Genomic DNA, 24392 nt, shown 5'->3' with positions numbered 1-24392 from the left:
AAAATGGTGATTGAAATCATGTAAAAATTAAATCTCCACAGCTCCTCGGATGTGTCAGTGTCTAGTAATACCCTCAGTGCCCTTCTATCAGTTATTTGTTTTACTGTGTGTGTGTGTGTGTGTGTGTGTGTGTGTGTGGGGGGGGGGGGTCCTATCTTCTGCACTGTCTATAAGATACAGCTGTCAATTTTTCTTTCGACTATTAACCATGTAATGTTTGTGTTTTAGCTAAATCCCTGCTTTTTACTTCCCAGCATTTTCAGCATTGAGTTTAACCATCCCCCCTCCTCTGGCTTCACCAGTGCTGGTTGGATGAAGAACAACAATAGGATAATGGTTTGTTATTGATCTGCCTTCACAGAGCTGTGAGGGCCTGAACGTGTTGTGCCATGACTTTTCCAAGTGGCTCTTCCCTCCCTCCCTCCCATCCTGCCTCCCTCCTCCACTCTGCTCTGCACTTGCATGGCTACATGTCTCTGCTATTAACAGTAGGGGGCACTGTTGCTCCGCCAGCTGCTCGGACAGCACTGGGGAGGGAGAGGTGCCGCTACTACTGCTGCTGCTGCTGCTGCTGCTGCTGATGCTGTTGCTGCTGTGAGGCCTTTTGTGTCCCCATCTCCACTGGGTTCTGTGTGCTCTTCTTACATTCTGCTTCCTCTGTGCAGCTGTAATGCAGTTGGCTGGATGCCCGAGCGTGTTGTTGTCGCTTGGTTCTCAGTTATTGATCAAAAAGGAAAAGCTCCCAGCAGAACAAAGAGCATGTCCAGACATATCAACCCGCCTCTCCTGTCGGTCAGAGAAACCCAGACTCTCGGCTTCGGGCGCTCTCCTCGAGAGCAGCGACGACAATGACAGTCTTCCCTGCAGGCCTCCGACATCTGTGCAAAAAATATAGACCTGGTCCGGGCAGACCTGAGTATCTTCACTGCCGAGCGTCTTGAGTTTCACCTTCAGGAGGGGTCGAGGTCCCGCTCTCTCTGTCTGCATCGATTCATTTTTCAATTCATTAGTTTGCAGTATGATCAGACCGAGCTGCTCTCTGAAATGGCTGGCCAGCAGGGAATACCTCTGGCCGAGGAGTGAGGGAGAGTACAGGAGGGGAGGGGGGAGGTAGATGGAGAGGAGGAGGAGGAGGAGGAGGAGGAAGAGAAGAATCGGAGCGCCTTGTTATTTTCTTTTCATAGGATGCGTTGTTGTTTTCTTTATGGTGGCCTTGTGTGTGCAGGATGGGGCTTTGATAATAGGGCTATGTGCTGTTCCATCAGGTTTATTGCCGCTCTTTCTTTTTTTTCATCATCTTCTATGCCCTTGTTGCATCCAGGTGCAGAGGGATGAGAAAGAGAGTCGAGAGGCAGACACAAAGAGGGGAGTTGGGAGAAAAGCAGAATCAGAAGGAAATAACGTGGACAAGGAGGGCTGGCATTTGCCGTCTGATGGTGTCCAAAAAACAAAAATGTCATATCTTTGGTGACTCTTTAATTGCTAGCAACGCAGATGTCATAAAACTGGAGTTTAGTTTTTTTAAAAGACACAATGATTGTCCTTGTGTGTGTGTGTGTGTGATGATGTGAAGTGGACCTGACTTTTACGTTTGACCTTTAGGTTTTCATAACAGTCCAGTGGATGGAGGAGCTGGAGGTTGTGGTTTATTGTGTTTTTTTTTGTTTTTGTCACTGACCAGGTGATTGCATGGCACAAATGAAACTGAGGCAGAGGACACGTTCAGATGGTCCAGGCCAGGTAGGGGGCAACGATCTAGACAAATATTAACCACCGATTCCCCCCACCTGCCTTCCCAACCCGTGTCCCCAGCTCTCTGGAAGGCCCCTCTCCTCCTCTCAGGCCTTCGAGAAGGTGGTGGCGGATGTGCCCGGCTGCCCTGGACTCGTTCCGTGGTCATCGTGCCAGCGGTCCACGCAGCGGCGGCGGGCGTTCATGAAGAAGTTGCTGACGGTGTTGAGCTCCAGGCCCAGCTGCTGGGAGATGGTGATCTGCATCTCCTTGGACGGGCGCTTGTTCTCCTTGAAGATGGCGATGAGCGTGCGGCGCTGCAGGTCGGTGAACACCAGGCGCTGCTTTTTGGGCGCCATGTTGCGGTCCTTGTGTTGCTCCTGCTCTTTGCGCTTGCAGGCTTGAAGAGGGTGGTGGTGGGGGTGGGGGTGGTGGGAGGGATGGCAATGGGGATCAGGATAGGAAGCAGAGAAAGGGAAGAAAAACAGACATCAAGGTAAATATACAAACTTCATTCTATTCATAGTAGAAGCCTGGGATGGGGTCGGTGGGTGAACGCAAAGCAACTACACACATTATTAGCCTGTGCTTAAACATGTAACAAGTTAATACACCAAGAGAGATTCTACGGCTCCAGCTATATGGTTGTATATTAAACTTGATTTAAAGCTAATCCATGCCTTCTGCCCAGTGGGACTATTCCTTCCATCCTGCAGAGTGCAGACAGGGAGCCAGCCCGCGGTGAGAGAGAGAGAGAGAGATAGGTTGGGGTGGTAGTGTGTGTGTGTGTGTGTGGGAGGGGGGGGGCTGCTAGCTGGAGACACTGCTGCTGTTTGATTCAATATTAATGCAGTTTGAGTCGCAATGGGGGACTGAGTGACTGTTGCACAAAATTGAACGTTTTTTTGTGTGTCTGTGCATGTGGATCTGTGTGTGAAAGAAGAGAGGAGACTAGGTTAGACAAGGAAGAAAAGGTTGGTTGGTGAAAGAAAGAAAAAAGAAAAAGAAAGAAAGAGGGACGAGTCAAAGTGAGCACATTTGTGTGTCTCAGAACCCGAAAGAGAGGGGTTATAGAAGAGGGAGGGAGGGAGAGGAACGAGGAGTGAAAGAGAGGGAGATATTGACCCACATTGCTGTAGGAATTGGGGGGGTGGAGAGTGTTCTCCGCGGGGACGGAGGCCAGAATCCCCCCCCAGCAGCTCTGCAGTCTGCTACTTCAAAAAGAACCCCACTGGAGCCCACTACTCTATTGAGCTCCGAGAGGGTATTTATAACCCACTCCTTTCCACCACAAACACCAGAGAGATGCGTGCACGGACTCGCTATGAGCGCCCGCAACATGCACAGAGCAATTTTCAAAAGAAAACACCATCGAGTGGCCCCATGGGAGTTGGTGGGGTTGGCGGGGTTGTAGCCAGGGAACAGAGAAATTAATAGTTAATAGAATGTTGCATGGAGTGTAAGTGTGTTGTTATAAGTTGCGGTATTTGTAGGGGATGGGTGAATGGGGTAGTAGAGGTAGACGTGTGTAGATAAAAGGGAGAGACCGGTGCTCAGAGATGGTGTGTAGAAGTTCACACTATACCCCAACTATGGAGCCACACTGGAGCCCTGCTGGCCCTGGGTTCAAATCCTACCAGAGACACATCTCTCCTGTGTGTCTCTCTCCTGCACTGTGTGTCCCTCTCAGCTTCCCTATGGTCTCACTGAGGAGAGGTAGAGAAATAAGACAAGATAGCAAGATGGCTGTCTTCTCGCTTTATGCCTTGTATCACGATAGACTATTTTCTCACTCTTATGCCTAGTGTGTGACTGCATGTACAGTAAGCACTTAAAGCTTATGTGTTCCTAGCATATAAGTGTGTGTGTGTGTGTGTGTGTGTGTGTGTGTGTGTGTGTGTGCGAGAGAGAGAATCTGCGAGCCTGCGCATGTGTGTGTGTGTGTGTGTGTGTGTGTGTGTGTGTGTGTGTGTGTGTGTGTGTGTGTGTGTGTGTGTGTGTGTGTGTGTGTGTGTGTGTGCATGTGCGTGTGTGTGCGTGTGCGTGTGTGCGTGTGTGTGCGTGTGTGTGTGTGATTGTGCTGAAGTGGCTGGAGCCAAGCAGTGGCGCTGTGTGTCTAATTACAGTGGAGCAGAGCCCATTGATCAGCCATCGCAGTCCAATCTGTTTACTACAGATGTCTAACCTGCACACAGGCCCATCCATCATATTCATATTTTACATCAACACTGCAGCTCTGTGTGTGAGTGTGTGTGTCTCTCTCTCTCTCTCTCTCACACACACACACACACACACACACACACACACACACACACACACACACACACACACACGTGCGCATGCAAGGACACATACTGTACACAAACACAAAGATATGCACACACAAATAAACACGCTCATGCACATCTTGTATATATGTATATGCAGCAGAATCATATCAATCACTAACGTGTATCTTTGGAGACAAGACTAATGAAGGCAGGGATGAAGTGTTGTTGTGCACAGTAAAATACAGTTAACACTACGGATTTGGCTGTGTGACTGTAAAATTTACTGTGGCCATGATGATGAAGATGATTATCTTATTGCGTGGTTTGGACTTTTCCTAAAGTGATTCAAAATGTGTGGTGTATCATCAGAATTGAATGTTTCTCTTCAATCTGTGTGAAGTTAATGCACAAAAAGGTGCATTTAATGAATGAATTATTGACCTTGATGTCGATTTGTTCTTGCTCAAATAATAACATCCGCTGGATATTTTCGCGTGTGAAAGGTCTAATTACAATATTATGTAAAGAAGCAAGTAACCATGTAAGCTCTATATATTTCGTTGTACAACAAATAGCAAAAATATCCGACCTGTGGGACTGCAGCTCTGCTATTTTTGTACATGTTTGAAGATTTCTGAAAAACTTGTGCCCAAATTAGGGATGCCAGGGTTAATGTGGTGAAAATCCTGCAACTCGACAATCAATAAGAATTGAACCCAACAATGCTATAGGGATGAAATTGGTAGTGAATCATATGTGATAAATGTATCTCTTACAAATAACAATATCTTGTGATGGGGTTTTTTCCCACCCTAAAAAAAACCCACCTCACCACCAATTGCATTCCCTTGGTTTCCTTTCTAACATTCTGTGACTTATACTTTTTGCTCCTACAGATGGTGGGGAGCCTTTGTTTTCACTCATATGATATGCAGGTCACATACATACACACCCTGACCCAACATGTCCTAACATTTGTGATATTTCATATCTTTTGCCGTTATCTGTTTTTGTGCCCTTTGTCCTCTGCAAAGCTGTTATGACAAGCATGCATGCCAGAAGCCTTATAAGGTTACTTTTGATTGTGGTGCGTTTTATTAAGGAAAAAGTATATAATTTGTTTTACCTTTTCGGTAATTTTACTACGGTCATGGTGTGTATCTAGAAAAAACAAGGAAGGAATAAGATGTGTGTTATTGATGGAAGGAAAGTCTTACACATCCATGTTCTTGTTTTCTATTCCCATCATGTTCTATAAATAATATAATTTCACAAATCTATGACTAAGTTGCAAATAGGGAAGGTAATATTTCTCAGTTAATATTAGGCAGTGTTGGTCATACTTTTCCATGTTTAAATGTTTTAAAATAACAAACCTTCCCCTCAGATGTGTCTCCCTGTTCCAGTTCCAAGAACACTGTACTGCTCTCTGACTCTATGCCAATATATGGCTCACAAAACTCGAGCATTTCCACTGACATTCTGCCAAAACAACCCCCCAACCCCCTCTCTCCTCTTCTCTCCAGCTTATTTCAATGGTGAGTCATGCCCTGCCATATAATCAACCACTGTGGGAGTCCAGCTTGGTGCTCTATCGTCTGTCTGTCGGTAGGTGTCACTCTCGCTGTGCCCTGGCTGCACGGGGCGCCATAGTGCAGCGCTGCCTTTGCTACAGGCGCTGGATTTAGTAATCAATATCGATCGATTGGTGAGGAAGGGGGCCCTGATTACTGAACCAAGCTCGGCGCAGAAAAGAAAAAATCGATCATTGCAGCTTTTAGAGCTACAGTAGGCACCGAGCGCACAGAGACCGACACAAACTCATGCACAAAGAAAGAGAACAGCCCACGCCAGACTAGAAATCCTATTTTGGGTTGAGTGTTTGCTTATAGTTCTTCTATGGAGGTGTGTAAAAGGTGGTCATATATCTGTATGAAAATAACTAAAGCAAGTCATTCATATTGAGCTAATCAACATATTATAAGCCTGTTAACCTTTAGGGCTTATGGGTTATTTCATACAGCAGTGATTTTCAACCCTTTTCATTTAATCAAGGGCCATTTATTCGGAATTTGAGCCACGGATTCATCACCATTTGATGGGATTTAGACTCTCAGACCCAAAACTTGGAATATTTTGTAATGCATTCCATGCTGTATCGATGTGGTACCATAGGAGAGATAACAGGCTGATCAAAATAACAATTCTTCTACATTCTCTTAATTGTGTAGACTTATTGTAAATTAAGTAATGCAAATGTTTAACAATAATTCTAAACTCTTGAGAGTGTAAAATGAAACCAAATGGACCCGTAAGGGATCTTTAACTCTCAAGAGTTACTGTAAAGATCTATAAGGGTCCATTTGGTTACCAACTCTCCATCATTTAGCTGGGGACCACCTGGAACCTGCCTCAAGGTGGTCCCCCGGACCACTGGTTGAGAATCACAGTCATACAGGCATAATTTTGGGCTATATAGCCTGTTGAACTTTTTTTTTACATTACTGTTAATCAAGGGACACACTATTATTCAAAGGTCTTGAATAATCATATAAAGCCCATAATGTTTGTCATCAAATTGCTTTAGGTCTAATTGTCGACAGTAAATTTAAGTTAATAATATATAGCTAAAAAAAACGTATATTTTCCGATGGCATTAAAATTCCTTGCATCACAACACGCCAAGAGGGGTTAAGAGAAAGGCCCTGTGTGTTCAATATCGATCGATGGATTCGTGAATAATTCGTGTGTGAAATTCAGTTCGTCCAATTAATTATGCCTTGCAGGGGGAGTATAGGCCTAGTGCACATTCATGGAGGGGTGGAGGCACAAAACACTCTGGAAAGGGAAACGTGCTCATCAACCTTTCTTTGCCCCCCTCTAGTTGGCACACGATGGAAAGGAACAGCATGACCCACTATTACAGATCATATAGGCTAGAGTGGTTTTCAACCCTTTTCATATCAAGGTCCATTATTTATTTGGCATTTGAACCGTGGACCACCATTTGATGAGATTTAGACTCTAGCTCAGACCCAAGACTTTAGAATATTTTGCTATCGTTGTGTCCACAATTCATGCTGTATTGATGTTAGTACCTAGGAGAGAACAGGCAAACGTTGATCAAAATAACAATGATTTAATTAAGTAATGCAGATGTTTAACAATCATTTAACTCTTGAGAGCGTGAAATGAAACCAAATGGACCCTTTTTCACGTTGTCTTTGATCATCTCACAATGGCATTCATTCATTTGCGCTTCCCAAAATCGCCACATAGGGCTTCAAATTCAATCAATCAATTCATTCAATTTAATGTTAATTGTAGGCCTATACTTATTGTCCTTTTGTGTACTCTATAAGGTAGGCTATAAACGTGGTGAATGGTTATGGCCCTAACGACTGATTTAATTAAGCTACCAATAAACAAGTTTACTGGTTACGGTTCGGCGTGTTTAAATGCTCTCATTTGCTTCCAAGACACGTTAGCACTAGGCTGCTTGTTGTGAGAAAACTATACCATCAACATTTTAGGCCACTGTTTCCCAAACACTGGGTCGGGACCCAATTGTGGGTCGCGGACCGATTTTTATGGGTCATGAGTAAATATGCCTTTATTTTTTGTTTCCTACATTTTGTTTTATATCATTATTATTTTTAAAAATTTCACAATTTTTCATAAATTAAATACACAAATTCAATTCAATTCAGAAGAAAGAAAATCTAACATTTCTTTCAAAAATAATTTCATAAATGAATTAAAAAAGAAATTCCATGAACTGAAAAATAAATAAATAATGAAAATAGCAGATCTACAAGCTCGTGGCGCATGCTTGTAGATCTGCTATTTTCACTAGTTTGGGTCCTGAAGACATCAAATTTCTCTTTTGGGTCTCGAGCTAAAAGGTTTGGGAACCACTGCATATATAGCTACCGTGCCAGTTTCCAAATACCTGTTACTTCAAAAGGCGCGGGATTATGTTTTTCTTTAGCAAGTGCTGTTAGTTTTAACATTCTCAGTCAGACTGTTAGATGAAGATTGATAGTGTGGTATCGACAACTATACAATTTAAAAGGCTGTTTGTACAGTATTTATTCCATTCAACCTGCAGGGCAGTGCCAAGCTCTCTCGCCAGTCCAAAACACTTCCAGTTCAATACTCCTTAATGTAATGAGAGAGAATTGGTGTTAATATACTGATAAAGTGACACAATTTGTTTGTTTGCCTTCCTCGCCGCTCAGCTGCAAGGCATTCCCCACTACTTCAATAACATTCAATCTGAAGGGTGCAGCTCAGATTCCCTTATACATTCCATTCCACTAGTCCAAAACCAGGACTAGGTATATTTTCACTGTTCTGGGGTATAGCCATTTTAAAAAAAAATGTTATATCATTTTCTATTATGGTCATTCTCAGCCTAAAATCTAAATCTTGAACATGATTGAAGATATTTCACAGATCACAAGTTATATTTTAGGGCCTACATCTGACGGCCAAATATATATATATATATATATATATATATATATATATATATATATATATATATATATATATATATATATATATATATATATATATATATATATATATATATATAATGTGTGTGTTATTCAATGCTATTATGTTTTATACACGCCTCTATGTAGCCTATAGTGATAAAGCCTGAGAAATTACAGTGCGTCAACGATTCGATAATCAATAAAGATGGCTGTTTTCGATCATCTTTCTGCTTATGACTTTTTAGATAATGAAAAGCATTCAGCCATTTAAGTGCATGATTGAGAGAACTGTATGACTGAATCCTACCTGCATTATTTTTTGCCAAGTTAATAGTATTGTAGCCTATACTCTGCGCTGCAGCAGTGGTCGTGATATTCTATTATCTAAGATTATCATTGATTCCACTCATAATTGCTTGAACCAGTTATGCGTGGTGATGATGATAATAATTATAATGCTTTATTTTCTAAGCCTTGCGCTTTCACTTTCTTTCTCGTCGTGTTGCTTCTAACTGGTGGAGACATAGGCTACTTTTCTGGGGGGTTATTGAACCGGTAAGCGGTAACAGGATAGGTGCAGCATGGGCACTATAGGGACATCTTTGGGCACCTCGATGTAAATTCGGCTATTTTGTACAAAATGTTGAAAAATTAAATATTTTAAAAATGTTTTTAAGTAAAGTAAAGCATACTTGATTAGAACGTGCTTAAACATTCGTCAATTAAGGTCTAACATTTCTACAATTGCTATATGGCTACATAACCTGTAGAACCCACCAACATATTCCTATAATTTTGCGAGATAGGATTGTCATTTGACAAATGGGGCCACATATAGGCACATATATATATATGGCTATAGCCTAAATATTTGTAAATTATTTGAATGTAGGTCTATATATATGCCAGTATGTTCATTTAGTCCAAGTCAACAAACAGACAATTGCACACTCGTGCCACAAAAGAAAAAAAGCAAGCAAAACAACCTAACTGCGTGAAAAAATAAATAATGAAATGTCAGAGCGTGTGAAAGCTACCTCAGCAGCAGGGTTGTAGGTGTTCGTGTGATTTGAAGTGGGAGAGTAGAGGGTGGTATAAGGGTATGGAGGGGATCAATAGGTAACCGCACCATGGGCCTGGCCAGCCGGCCTCACAGAGATCGATGCTGAACGGGGCTGATGTGAAATTGGGTGCGGTGCGACTCTCGCCCGCAAAGGCCAGGCTACTGCCTGTGAGAAACAGTCTCCCTGTCGCCCATGGGACTCAACCTCCACCCTACTTCTTTTTTAATATCTACTTACTATTGATAAGCGCCTTCAGACATACAGGCTAATACTGAGCCACTAGGGCTGTGTTGTGCAGGGAGAGAAAGTTTGTGTAGACTATATACTGCTGCTTTTCCAAGTCATAGTTGCATGCATAATAATGTGTAGGCCTATATAGGCTGAAAAAGGTGTCACAAAGTGACAAAGGGCACGCACATCCTGTCCTGGCTGTTATGGGTGCTGGATCAAAACTATAACATTAAAACAACAATAAAATCTGCACACCAGAATACTGCTCCCTTCGTGGGTATTTCTATTGGTGACGGATTCTTATTTTTTGTGATATAAAAATGTTATTCTTATACGTTATTTTGTTGACCTACTTCAGTTATACGACTTAGGCTATTTGCGCATTTATAGCAACAAGTCGGTGAAACTTACCACACAGTAACGGCTTCAACTTGTATAGTGTTATTTGATTTTGGAATTCAGTTTTATGAGTAGGCTAGCTCTGATTATTATTAGACTAAAATACACCAGTGGATCACAAAAGGCTAATTTTATCATCTCTATTTTTCGCATGAGCGCCATGATTATTATGCACTAACAAATACAATTGGGAAGATCAAGATAAAAAAAATATGTGGGTCAACAGTATTTATCAATTTCCATATTTATGGTGAGTGTTCACTGGGAAATTTCGTCTCAAAGTTCAATTTGATACAGCTTGTACATCCTGTAATTATCAGCTGAAAAGAAATAAGGGATTTTTATAGGCTATATCCAAAAAAATCACGATAATATAAATTGAGCAATAATATAGCAATGCAACAATGAAAGGTATAGGCTAATAGAACACTAACAAAACAATAATAGGCATAATAATAATAGTTTGCACGGTTGTTGTTAAATTCAAACAACATTTTTAATAAAAAGTAATGTTAGGAGGCCTAATTTTATTTAGTATTTCGTTGGCCTAAACGAAAAATATTCAGTGAAGGATCTCTCTCTCTCTCTCACTCTCACACACACACACACACACACACACACACACACACACACACACACACACACACACACACACACACACACACACACACACACACACACACACACACACACACACACACACACACACACACACACACACACGCACACACACAGTGTGTGACACACAGTGCATACACATCAATACTTGAATGAAATAGATAGTAAAATCGGTAATGGTGAAAATAATCATAAAATTAATAAACAATTTAGAGCTTTAAATTGGCTATGAATCAATCAGTCCAGCAATACCAGCCAGATCACGTAGCCTGTGTGATTATTCAAATTAGAGCTGCCTACTCCCAGTATGTATTAGCATGCTATGCAAAAGACATATATAGGCTAACATTGATTAATTCATCAATTGATTTCACAGTCGTTTTGTTCCTTTGTTGATTTGTGTGGGTTTGCCCAACTGGAGGTTTCAGGTTGCATTTGTGGGTACGGCAAGGTGTGTGTGTGTGTGTGTGTGTGTGTGTGTGTGTGTGTGTGTGTGTGTGTGTGTGTGTGTGTGTGTGTGTGTGTGTGTGTGTGTGTGTGTGTGTGTGTGTGTGTGTGTGTGTGTGTGTGTGTGTGTGTGTGTGTGTGTGTGTGTGTGTGTGTGTGTGTGTGTGTACGAACGAGAGCGAGACAGTGATTGCGGTTTTGTTGTGATCGACCCTGCAGAGTGGTTTACAGAGGTTCCATATCAAACCATCTGCTTCCATCACGAAATAGAAAACATCTCTGATCAATTAATAAGACATTTTATACAGGACACGGTCTTATACCTGGTTGGTTGGCGGTAAAGATTTGAATAATTAAACCGTTCAAATCCCGACATATCTTATTCTCAACAAAATGGCCTATAGAAGCCGGACACCTTTAAACATGTCCCACTTAGGCCTACTCATTATATGCTATTTCTTTTATTTTCCACCAAATGGATAAGCAACGATTAGCACGCCACTACTCTCTTGGGTAACAGTCTATATGGGCAGCCTGATTTAATCAGGCCAACACAAACCATTCTTATCAATCTACCTCGGTGAGTCACTCTTAAATTGAATATGCGCCTTTTCTCTCCTTTAATTGCGTTGACAATGTGTCCTTGCCGCGTGTTTCTTAGCATGCGCATTAAACAAGCCATTATCGGGCCTTAATAAGCAATGGCCTGTCAGGGCTTCAGATAAGCGGCTACCGCGACGCGGTAGAGTAGATGCTTTGGTGTTTCAGCGCCCAGTGCTGGTCAGAGATTTATAATTCGAGCTTCGAGGGCAGCTTTTGGACCAGTGGAGGTATATAGCAGTGGTTCTCAAACTTAAAAATTTCAAGGACCCCTCCTTAACTCTGACAGTATACAAATGCCAGGGTTACTGCCAGGGTTACAGACTTGTAAGGGTCATTTTGACCCCCTCAAGGAACCCTGAGAACGCCCTTTGAGAACCACTGGTAGAAACAAGGAGCCTAGTTTTTGATGGTAGATGCCGCCAGTCACTTCACTGTTTTTGGTCAACATTCCTATTGCACAATAACATCAATCAATGGCTTCTAAGGAGCCACGATAGCCTTCTTTGGCGACCATCGGGTCAAAAGCCATCGTTTACTGTGTTTTGTATAATTCAACATTAAATAATACACTGATATAGGCTATAGCCTATACATCAAAGCCATCGGGTGCTACAGCGTATGAACGTCATCTTCTTTAGTATTATTATAGCCCTAAAATGGTTCACAAACGGTAGGCATGCGGTTTCAGATTTAGATTATAATATGTGGTGCACGCAACGCCTTTTAACTCTTTGATGCTTGCCTCATGTATTCAGCCGAGTCTGTGAGCAATTTGATTTAAAGGTCATTCTCTCCTATCGATCCGGTTTGGCGAGGGGGCGACGGAGCAACATAGGAATTGATCATCTAAAATAGAATAGACGGTGTTCTAGACTGTACAGAGCCATGCTGCGCAGACCTCTGCTCTGCTGCATTTATAATTGCAAAGCGTGTGTGTGTGTGTGTGTGTGTGGTGTGTGTGTGTGTGTGTGTGTGTGTGTGTGTGTGTGTGTGTGTGTGTGTGTGTGTGTGTGTGTGTGTGTGTGTGTGTGTGTGTGTGTGTGTGTGTGTGTGTGTGTGTGTGTGTGTGTGTGTGTGTGCGCGCGCGCGCGCGCGGAGTCCAACAGCTGGCCGTTTCCAGTAACACAAAGGAGGTGATGACGTATGTGGGTGCTGGAGTATGGCAACTTTACTATTTTGAATTCTACTCACGTTATATTCTGCAAAATTACAGCAATAGCAACTTGAATGTTTCATTTCATGCGTGAAATACCTGCACAACGACTATAGCTTATGGTTGAGTGAATGAAAGTCATTTCATGCCGTGGCTAATTCTATTGCGCCATGATTCCAGAAATATTGAGATGGTGTGTCTGTCTATCAAAGGTGAAAGTCATAGTTTGACTGTGGTTGCACCATGCATGCATGCAGCGACCTGTGCAACAAACCAGTGTAAGAGCAAGTGTTTATTAGTCATTCTGTTTTGTGTTATGAAGGGTGGGCTGTTAATGGGAGAAATGGTGTTGCACAGTGGAGAGATGGGGGGGGGGGGGGTGTATGGCTGCATGGCGCAGCTCCAGAGATGGAAAGGAGAGGCCGGGGAATGGAAATCGATACAGATTCAGGGCTCGCCAGATCGGCCTTAACAATGTGTATGGCGCAGACGCACTCTATATCCCGATCACATACACACGGGAGAGAGAGGGAACTATGAGGCGACATGCCGGCTATATGCTATATTGGCTGCACATGCACACCGTTTTTCATTCTGGGTATAGCAGATAATGTTCCAAATCCCACATTGCTATCTCATCTATATAGGCTATCTCATCGGACCCGAGATTCAAGCAGAATAGCCTATAAGAAAAAAGCCTTATAAGAAAAGGCTGTTCGATAACTACAGTGTGCCCCTATAGCATCGAGGATGTGTGTACATTTGCGTCTCTGTATTTACAGCACACATAGCTGTGCTTAACGTGAACAGCGAGTCTGAAACCGCAGCTGCACCGTTCACTCCCCACCCAGTCTTCCCCTTACACATCAATTATTAAAGTACCAATCGATCATTTCAGGCTAACATCAAGCCATCTCTTCATGAAAAAGCCTGTTTTAGATGATCCCACATCAATCAAATCTTAAAGCCCTTTCCAATTAAAACCATTATCCTTGGCTTAAGTGACCTACTCCGTACTATTTATGTTTTTTGGGGGGGTTTTTTGTTGGTGAATAGCTTGCTATACTAGCCTATAATATAAACCGTCTTCCATTTCGTATCATTTGATTCAAACCCCCAAAGACCGACGTTTGATTTCTCAGTTGGTTTTGGACTCAGATATAATCCTATAAGGATAGGGTTGTATGTGAAGCTGACGTAACTCTGATATTGATCTATGGAAGCCAATGTTGGATGATAATATGATGTTTCTGGCCTACAAGAAGTGTCTGTAGGCCTATTAGCAAAATAAACTGGAAGAATAGAGTATATATATATTTCAGCACCCAGGACAGCGCCATGTACACAGGCCTTGTTTCGAACATTTCAGCACCGGACAGCGTCATACAGGCATAGTTTCGAACATTTCAGCACCATGGACACTGGACAGCGTATTACGTAGAGGGAACATATCAGCACCACGGACAGCATCCCCATCTATAGGTGAGTTAAAGCAAGCCAAGGAAACTACTAATTATTGAGTAGGTCAATAAAAATGTATTTACTATTGAATAAATGGAAATGGGCACTGATGCACGCTTCGAGGAGAAAGGACGTACGCAGCATTGTTAGTTACGGGCAGGCGGGGGGGGGGGGGCTCTTCTGCCCTAGTAGGCCTATGTAAACGGCGTGTGTCCCATTGAAACGTGAATAAAGGCGGCCCACCCTCGCGCTCCGTCTTTTTTCCTCTTCGGGTCTTGTGGGTCTGACCTACACACCCTGGCACGTGCTCTGGCCATTCAAATGATAATGAACCAACTGCGCTTTTCTCGGTGCAGGAGGAAAGACTCCTTGGCACATCATGGCAATGGCATGCAGTCCTACACATTACCACAACAGGAAACCAATAACCAGGCAATGCATTGCTTTGGATTTGCTATGTGCAGACTTAATCAGATTCCATGGGAAAATGATTTCGTAATAAGAAGTGTAATGATATGAACATATTGGGCCATTTATTTATTGAGATTGAACTATTCGTGTTCATAGAGGTTTCATCGATGATTTCTTTGAATCTGGTCTGCAATAGCGTATAGTGAACGCATGTTCACTCGGTTGATGATTGTGTAACCGAAACCCCAAAGGGCATATTGAGAGTGCGAGCTTGCTTTCCACTCAACAAATGTAACATGATTACAGCAGAGAGAAAGAAAAAGGTGTGCAATAAGGGGTTGCTTTTTTTTTGTTGCTTTTTTTTTTAAGCGACCCTCTTTCCGCCTTTCCTGACTGCGAACCTCCCCCTCTACTCCGGGGGAGAGACCAATGGGAGAGAGTGCTGAGGCGGGATAATTGATAGATGCACTGGCTATCCTTATCGATCACAGCTTTATTGAACCGACCAAATACATTGAGATGGAGTGTGGAATTCAACACAGATGCAAAGACGAATTGTTTTCATCGTTAATGCAATCTTTAAATGCCTCCTATGCCCTACCTTGCTGCGTCTTCCTTACAGCCTCTTGTTTAGTAAAAGGTTATAGCTTAGTACAGGGTCAGCTAGTGCCTATGTATTATTACTTAACCAATGTAGTTGCAATTGCGAGGTGCAAGGACGGAGGCTATTTATTTGGCCTATAGGGTTTAGGCCGCCCAATCCATATTTGCACCTTCCATTTGGACCTGGAGGGAGAGAATAGGGTGAGTGGGAAAGCGTTGCCCTCATTCCATTAGCAGACGTCGAGCGTGAAGGGCACATTCCCCATCATGTCAGAACCCCCCACCAACAACACGATAGCCCTATAGGCCTATCTCTCCACTCTGTTTTTCGTTCCGGGACTGGATCGTCATGTGAGTGTGCAGACACTGGCATTTTCGCATTAGCTAAGCAGGGCAGCTGCATTGATTTGTGTGACTGTGATGAATTTGGAATAGTAATTTGAATTTATTGATTGATGTGGCCGACCGAGTATTGCCCAGCCTCCCTTTCAGCATCACAAACCTCCAACTCCCACTCCCAGCCCACATGCGCACCGCGGATAATGGCGATTTTAAATGCAATAAGTAAAATGTAGCTCCAGCCATTTACATACAAGTCATTTGTCATTTTGCCCAGCTGTGTTCTGCCTCAAAGCTGCTGACAGCAGGTAGCTCACAACACACAACAAAGACTTGCTCCTGTTACCACTTCAGCTATATTTACCATTTGTATTTGTAATCGTTTTTTGGGGGGGGTTTGTGTTTGAAGATTTTTTTTCCGTCTATAATTAATGACATGCCCAAAAGAGGGATGCAATGTTGAAAGTGGTTAAAGGACGACTTCACCCATTTTCAACCTATCTTCATATAATAGATCCTCACTAATGCTGATAAAATTCATTTTTTCCCCCTATACTCAGTCTGTCTCTCATATAGGGCATGGACACTTCAGAAACCCGTCTACCCATGACATCATCGTTAGGAAGTTTTTTTTTCTTCAATATTTAAATTTTGAAAAATGTATTTTCATTAACGTGAGAACAATGGCTTCCATTGTAGCATGCTAACTTTCCAGGAATGGAAAGCCTGTATTCTATTAGCTTGGATTCCCCATTGATGATGTCACTGGTAGACGCGGGTTTCTGAACTGTCCACAGCCCTCCTCTGAGACACAGACTGACTAGACAAAAATGTTGCCATGTTATAATGAGCATGCATTAGTGAGGACCAATTATATTAAGACAGGTTGAAAATGGGTGAAGTCGTCCTTTAATAGAAAGGCAAAGCGGAGAAAACAATATAATTAAACAGCAGTTGTAATAAGCATCAATTAAAATTATGAGATGTCACTGAATCAATTCACATTAATTTACGCACTAGACCTTTTCATACTTGATTACATCCTAAATCGGGTCCAAGTTTGTTTTCTGTGTCAGTGTTTGTGAATATGACAGGGAATAAACTTGGACCCAAGCTGTTCCCTAGCAACCCTATATTCCACAGACAAATGTCTATAATAGCTCTATTTTCTATTTCGGTTCTATGCCACTGTTAGGCAGCAATAGCATGTCAACTGAACCAGAGTTTTATCCTGGCGCAGGGTGTGGAAGATATAAAACCCCATTGCCCAATTAGCTTTAACAGCAGTGGCACTTAAAGAGACAATTGTGGAGTGTTTAAATCTTTATTTACCAGAACCCCACTAAATGCGCAAAGGAACAATTTACATTCCATTAAGTGCTTTTCAATAGGGCATTGACTGGAACTAAAATATGCCACTATATCTGCTTAATTGAACTGTCCGCTGAAATACGACGCAGAAGCGCTGATTGACGTTTGGAATCTAAACGGGGCCTTTTACACAAACATCAATGAGAGAGTCTCTCTCGCAACCATCTCTATTTTTTATCCCTATTGTGTCTCTCGTTTTCATTAAAGTCCCATTGAATCGGTTTCAAAGTGCTCTACTAATCTCTTGTGGAAGTTGTGCTGTCTAATAGTCTGACTTCTGAGATTTCAAAGCTGCATTTCGTTTAGTTATCCCTCGGTATTGCGCAAGTGAGTCTGGACCCCAAATTATATCGATCACCATTCTGAATGCCCTGTCACAAACTAACAAACGTGCCGTGTGTAGAATCCTTAATTTATAATTTGTGTGTGTGTGTGTGTGTGTGTGTGTGTGTGTGTGTGTGTGTGTGTGTGTGTGTGTGTGTGTGTGTGTGTGTGTGTGTGTGTGTGTGTGTGTGTGTGTGTGTGTGTGTGTGTGTGTGTGTGTGTGGCTGGCCTTCCACAATATATCTTGTATATATTTTATTAATCCGTACTGCAGCCTGTTGTATAATTGCTGTAATTGAAATGGTTCATTTCACAGTGCACAACCCACACGACACATTTCCACAAGCAGATAAAACACAGGACATAAATCACGTTCGGAAACAGACAGTGTGCCAGCGTTTGGACAGCATGTGCCATATGAATAATATTCAACACGGGGCCAGGGAGGAAGAAGACGCATCTGTTTGTTTCGTTGTCTTTCACATTCAAATCGATCATTTATCAGTGCGCTACTTTGAAAGGGACGCTGGGACCTGGATTATTGATCCGCAGGAGGTCACGCTCCTCTGACTCGTTGGCCAGGCCCTTACGCCTCAGACGTATCTTGTTTGCGCCTCGCGCATTTGACAGGGGAACACAGTATACCAGCCCTATGGACGCACAGGCCCAAAGTCACACTATGGTGCTTGAGGGGGGATTGATTACACAATGTAAGAAGTGGGAGCTTGCTAAAAGGTCAATCATGTATATAGCACTATTTCACCGTTAAAGTAAAAGGTCTCTCAGATGCAATCATTTTAATCCGCAGCTGCTTTGATTTCCTTTGTTTGTACTCCTCTCTCTCTCTCTCTCTCTCTCTCTCTCTCTCTCTCTCTCTCTCTCTCTCTCTCTCTCTCTCTCTCTCTCTCTCTCTCTCTCTCTCTCTCTCTTCTCCCTCCCTCCCTCTTCATTGTGTCTGTCTGTCTGTCTGTCTGTCTGTCTGTCTGTCTGTCTGTCTGTCTGTCTGTCTGTCTGTCTGTCTGTCTGTCTGTCTGTCTGGTCTGTGCGCCTCTCTCTGTTTATATGCGTAAATATAGCCCAATAGGTCTTTGCAGAGATTTGTTTGGTTGAAAGTAGCAACCTTATCCTTTGTTTTTACAATCTAACGCTTGCCCTGCATGCGCTTGCCAAAGTAAAGCGCCTGTTTACACTATCATGGATTGTAACATCAATCAAAATATAGATTTCCTTAAACATTTAACACCCCAACTGTCATGATGAAGTTTTACTCGATGCCATCGACTAATAACTTCTAGTAATGTGTGTTTGAGCAGCTATTGACAGTCTCGCCACATTGACTTCTAATTGATCCCTCCACATCAGTCAGATTCAGAGCTGTCTCCTCACTCACCTGCTAGTCTGAGCGCTGACATCCGCTGGAACTCCGGCTCTTGGAGCCACTTCCACATCCTGCGGAAGGTTTCCCGGCCCGACTTGAGTTTACTCCACGGTTTAGGGTTCCGTAGCAGATCAGAGAGAGTTCCCTGGGACCGACACAAGATCCGCTGGGCAAAGATGGCCTGGGGGATGCTGTAGCGCTTGAGCTCCGCCGTTATTCGCTGCGCTACCTCCTTGGTGTTTATCTCTTCGACTTGACCCGACCCACCCCCCTGTCCGCCGCCCACCGCCTGCCTGTCCCGGTCTGACAGCATGGACCCGTTTGCCTGAGAGTGCGGATGGCTGTGATGGTGCATGCCGTTCAACGATGTCATGAGCCCGGCCCCGTGGCCACCGAGACCCCTGGCCAAGTGCTCCTCGCTCCGGGACAGCATGGCCGCGTGGGTGTCGAATCCCCCCGACGAGAGCATCTTGTCGTTGGACAGGTGGGCTCCGGGACCGTAGGCGCCGAGAGACTGCTGGGTGTTGTGCAAAGACCCAAGGCCGTTGGACAGGGGAGACAGCGACTGCCCCATACCGGACATATCTTTGGGGTAATGGCCATAGAGGTTACCCATGGAGGCGAGGCTCCTGTCGTCCCTCATCAGGGTGAAGCTGCCGCTAACGTTCCCGGCCGTGAGCCGCTGATGTGCCGGGTGATGGTGAGCATGTGGGTGGGGATGGTGGTGAAATTTATCCGACACGGTGGATATGGGAGGCAGGTGCTGCAGCGGTGTCAGCGTGGTGTAGGTGCTGCTGAGGCTCATCCCGGAGTCGCACGACATGGTCATCGCGGGATGCAGGGGACCGGACAAAGCGTGGTCCGTGCGGTAGTCCCCTGCCCCTTCTAGTATCGAGGCCATACTGGACACCATCGCCGACCGTCCGTGCGACGACACCAAGTTCCGATGCGACGCCGAAGACTGTCGCGCGTGATGCGGGGAGTTCATTAAGTCACTCGTTTGATGGGAGTGAGACACGCCGTGCAGATTTCCAATGTTTTCCATTGTAAGTTCCATCGTTGAAAGAATCTTTATTTCCACCCCTCTCTCTCGCGTCTCTCTCTCTCGCTCTCGCTCGCTCTCTCTCTCTCCCCCTCTCACACTCTCGCCTCTTTCTCACACACACTCCTTTCCAATAAATTTTGAACGATTTCAAAGCCGAGCCATTGATTGTAGTTGCCTCTGATGTGCAGTCAATCCAGCATGGTTTTAAAGGATCTCGCCCACAGAACTGTGCCACACAAACCACTGCTCGCTGTGGGTCGGTGTGTCTGCGTCTGCTTGTATTTCGTCCGCCCTATAGAGCACCCTCTACTACCCAAAGCCAAGCTTTCAGCGTGTATAGGCTATTGACGTGCCCGCGCTCATGTTAAGCTGTGCCTGCGCACGTGTCCGCGGTTCAGGTTCTCAACCTGTGGGTCGGGACCCCCAGGGGGGTCCCCACATGATTTGGGGAAGGGTCCCCAGATGACAGTGAAGTGACAATTTAAGGACTTTTAAGACCTTTTAATACCAACATTTTTTTTTAAAGACCATTATGTATCAAAAGTAATCAACAACAAACTATACTAAAACTGGTCAAACATTGGCCAAATTGTCAAATAATATAAGAAAGAGGCAACATTTTTTTAAATTGCAGATCTACAAGCTCACAACGCCTCCAACGCAAGGCATTCTGAGCTTATAGATCTGCTATTTTCACAATCGGAACCCAATCAAACAAAATGTAATGCCTCAACTAGCCTACTACAATCCAAGTGCTTGTCAGGGTGGGGGGTCCCCAGTTCAATTTTATTATTTTGGGGGGTCGCAGCCTGAAAAGGTTGATAACCACTGGATATTGACGTGCCCGCGCTCATTTTAAGCTTGTGCCTGCGCACGTGTCCGCGCACCCATCATCATGTAGGCTTGCTAACGCGCGCCCTGGCTGTCTGGGGCCAAGCTGACGTCACGAGCTCTCTCTGTGTGTCAGAGACAGAGGTTTTGTCAGTGGTGGAAAGTAACTAAGTACACGTACTCAAGTACTGTACTTAAGTACAATTTTGAGGTATTTTTACTTTACTGGAGTGTTTCCAATTTTCAGCACTTTTACTTCTACTCCACTCTCAGAGGCAAATATATACAATTATTTGAAAACTGCAGTTAGTTACTTTGTAGATTTTTATTATTATTACAAAACATACATTGCATCAGCCCTACATTTCGGTCAGACTCATTTGAAAATAGCCGATCTAGAAGCTCACAATGCGTAGTGATGCGATTTGCAAAGGATTTTTATACATTTCATACATTTTAAACCTTGGGAATGGGACATTCTGCATATTTCTAAGTCTTTCTTTTGGTACGACGTAAAGTTTACGTAGGCCTATATGTTGATGCCAATACTACATTTTCTACATTGCGGTATTTCTACATTACAGTATTGAAACTTTTACTTAAGTAAAACATTTGAGTAGCCTACTTCTTCACCAGCTAGGTTTTGTCATGTTGTAAATTGAACCTCGGAATCCTTAAAAGAAGATTGCATTACACATTATGTTAAGATAAGACTATAGCTTTAATCATTTGCTTTATGTGCAACGTTTACCTTGATGAGGGCTTTTGGATAAGAGTGCTTTGTTGCCTGTTTTCTCTGATAAAGCCGCTGGACTTGGCGCCAGTAGCACATGATTCCTCATCTTAAATAAATAGATGGTTAAATATTAATTGACGTGTCACATCATCATGCAACTCGCATCAGCGTGAAACCACACTTTGTAGAGTCAAACCTTACAACACACAGATATTGATTATTAGTATTATTTGTTTATTCTAACTTATCGACCATTGTCATATGAAACTTCTCTTGGGTTTGATAAAAAAATGTTATTTGCAATATAGGCCTATAGCCTATAGACTATTCCTTGCGTCAAAGGCTATAAAGACAGATTCTTCTGTCTGCCTTGAGGACATTGGGAAAACCGTGATCAGCTGATGGCGTTAACTAATGTGTTTCATGAAATTATGATTGTTTTTTATATTTGACGAGACCAAGTGATGCAGTGAATGAACAATATGCCTCATGTCAGCAAATGGTGCATTAGTAAAAAACAATATAGACCTTGTGGGAAATGGTTCATACCCGCATACCATAGCCTACAAGTGATTTATCACAGACAACTTATACAAAAGTGCTTTATAACACAGCTTTTAAGTTTCTGGGCCTTCGCATTGATCCATGGATACAGTTAGCCTGCAGAAAAGCCCAAATCTCACATAATATTTTAAATTCCAAGTTATGCTTGGAACTTTAATGCTTTCTGACGTCAATCTAGGTCAGCAATGCATCAATGTCAATGTATGCATCAGAGATCCATCGATAGACTAGGCCAGTGGTTCTCAAATCTCAACCAGTGGTCCGGGGACCACCAGTGGTCCTTGAGGGGGTTCCAGGTGGTCCCCAGCTAAATGATGGAGAGTTGGTAACCAAATTGACCCTTATAGATCTTTAACTCTTGAGAGTGTAAAATGAAACCAAATGGACCCTTAGGGGTCCATTTGGTTTCATTTTACGCTCTCAAGAGTTCAATTATTGTTAAACATATGCATTGCATAATTAAATAATTGTTATATTGATCAACGTTTGCCTGTCATCTCTCCTATGGTACCAACATCAATACAGCATGGAATTGTTGACAAAATCGTATCCAATGATAACAAAATATTCTAAAGTCTTGAGTCTGAGAGTCTAAATCTCATCAAATGGTGGTTCGTTGCTCAAATGCCGAATAAATAATGGACCTTTATTATGAAAAGGGTTGAAAACCACTGGACTAGGCCTACAAGCCTATATACTGCACAGTCAAATCATCAGTGTTATGGCTCTGAGTGTAAATGGACCCACATATGCAGTAGTGTATAGGCTACATGAACTCGGCTCAGGGTAAATGATGTAAAACAAATATTTGAAATGTAAATAAGGTTGTCAAACTAGAGTAGCTTTATTAAACTTTTGTTTTGTTTGAATCAATTTTTCATACATTTTTCATCATGTGTGTGTGTGTGTGTGTGTGTGTGTGTGTGTGTGTGTGTGTGTGTGTGTGTGTGTGTGTGTGTGTGTGAGAGCGTGTGAGAGAGAATGTCAAACCTGGTAGAATCATGTCAACACTGTACATTTTTGTAATTTTTTTGCATGCCTGTTTGGCTCCATTAGTCTTATTTAATCAATGTATGTGCATGATGTGCAATGTGTGCATTCCATTGCCACCACATACAGAAATACACAATAATAGATTTGCACATTAGGCCAAAACAGATCCTAGGATTTCGACTAATAAGTAAGAAGAAGAATCTAACAACCTTTAGGATGTGGCGTCACTAATCATGTGTAAATTGCATGAGGCCTAACTATATAATTTTCCTCGCCAGTGTTTACCAACAACTAAGGTTCGGGGCTGCAGTGATGAATTGTGATATCATGGACTGGCCTTGGCACTGCCTGCATGCTCTTCCAAATAACGATCCTAAAACGGTGTCTTGCTGCAGTGGTTCTCAACCTGTGGGTCGGGACCACCAGCCCAGGTGATATTTTTTTTTGGGGGGGGGGGGGTCCCCAGATGACAGTGAAGTGACAATTTAAAGACTTTTAAGACCTTTTTAATACCTGGGGGGTGGGAGAAAAAGACCATTGCTGCATCAAAAGTATAAGTCCCCATGCAGACTAGTTCAAATATTATTCTTTTGGGGGGTCCCTCCCCGCAGTTCAAAGGTTGAGAACCACTGTCTTGCTGAAGTGATTGCCAAGGAACAGGGGGGAGGATGGCGGCTTTTTGGCTTGTGTGCCATCAGGAGAACAGCAGTGTCCGCTTGGGTTAATGTCCCTGTATTGATCCCCAGCAAACCACTGCTATCGAAAATGAATTACCGAACCTCGCACAGCAGCGAATCCGTCATTTCTGCTCAGCCAGCCGGCCAGAGGAGCAGCTTATTGGTCGCTGGTGGTGGTGATGGATGTTAACTTTCATTCCCGGCTCCTTTGCTGCTAATTCACCAGGGTTTATTACAACCCAAAACAACGCGAAGGGAAAGTTTCATACTTCTATATGTGCTCTTGTACTATAGGCCTATACACAGTACGATCATAAACTATCTCTGAGAGTGTAAAGCTCATCACCTAATCAGGATCTTATTTGATTTGCTTGGAGCATCGTGCTATAGGCCAGTGGTTCTCAACCTTTGGGTTGGGACTCCCAGGGGGGTCCCCACATGTTTCTTTTATTTTTTGGGGGGGGGTCCTCAGATGACAGTGAAGTGATACTTTAAGTACTTTTAAGTCAAGACCTTTTTAATACCTCAAAAAAGAAAGACATAAAAAACATTAAAAATATCATTATGTATCAAAGGTACAAACTATACTATATAAAACTGGTCAAACATTGGCCAAATTGTCAAATAATATAAGAAAGAGG

General features: G+C 43.1%; 1 protein-coding gene across 1 annotated transcript; it reads right to left on the bottom strand.

Annotated features, from left to right (window-relative positions):
• Nucleotides 1-1838: 1838 nt before the first annotated feature.
• onecut3a (one cut homeobox 3a) lies at nt 1839-19962 on the bottom strand (the record flags this gene model as incomplete). Its single annotated transcript, XM_080430213.1, has 2 exons — nt 1839-2170; nt 18918-19962. The coding sequence occupies 2 exons, from the start codon at nt 19960-19962 to the stop codon at nt 1839-1841; spliced, it is 1377 nt and encodes a 458-aa protein (XP_080286339.1).
• Nucleotides 19963-24392: the final 4430 nt, after the last annotated feature.

The sequence above is a fragment of the Gymnoscopelus braueri genome, assembly GCF_963280865.1.
Source record: "Gymnoscopelus braueri genome assembly, chromosome: 6".
Taxonomy (NCBI): Eukaryota; Metazoa; Chordata; class Actinopteri; order Myctophiformes; family Myctophidae; genus Gymnoscopelus; species Gymnoscopelus braueri.
The sequence above is the reverse complement of the archived record's forward strand: the minus strand, read 5'-3'. Positions and strand labels throughout refer to the sequence as shown.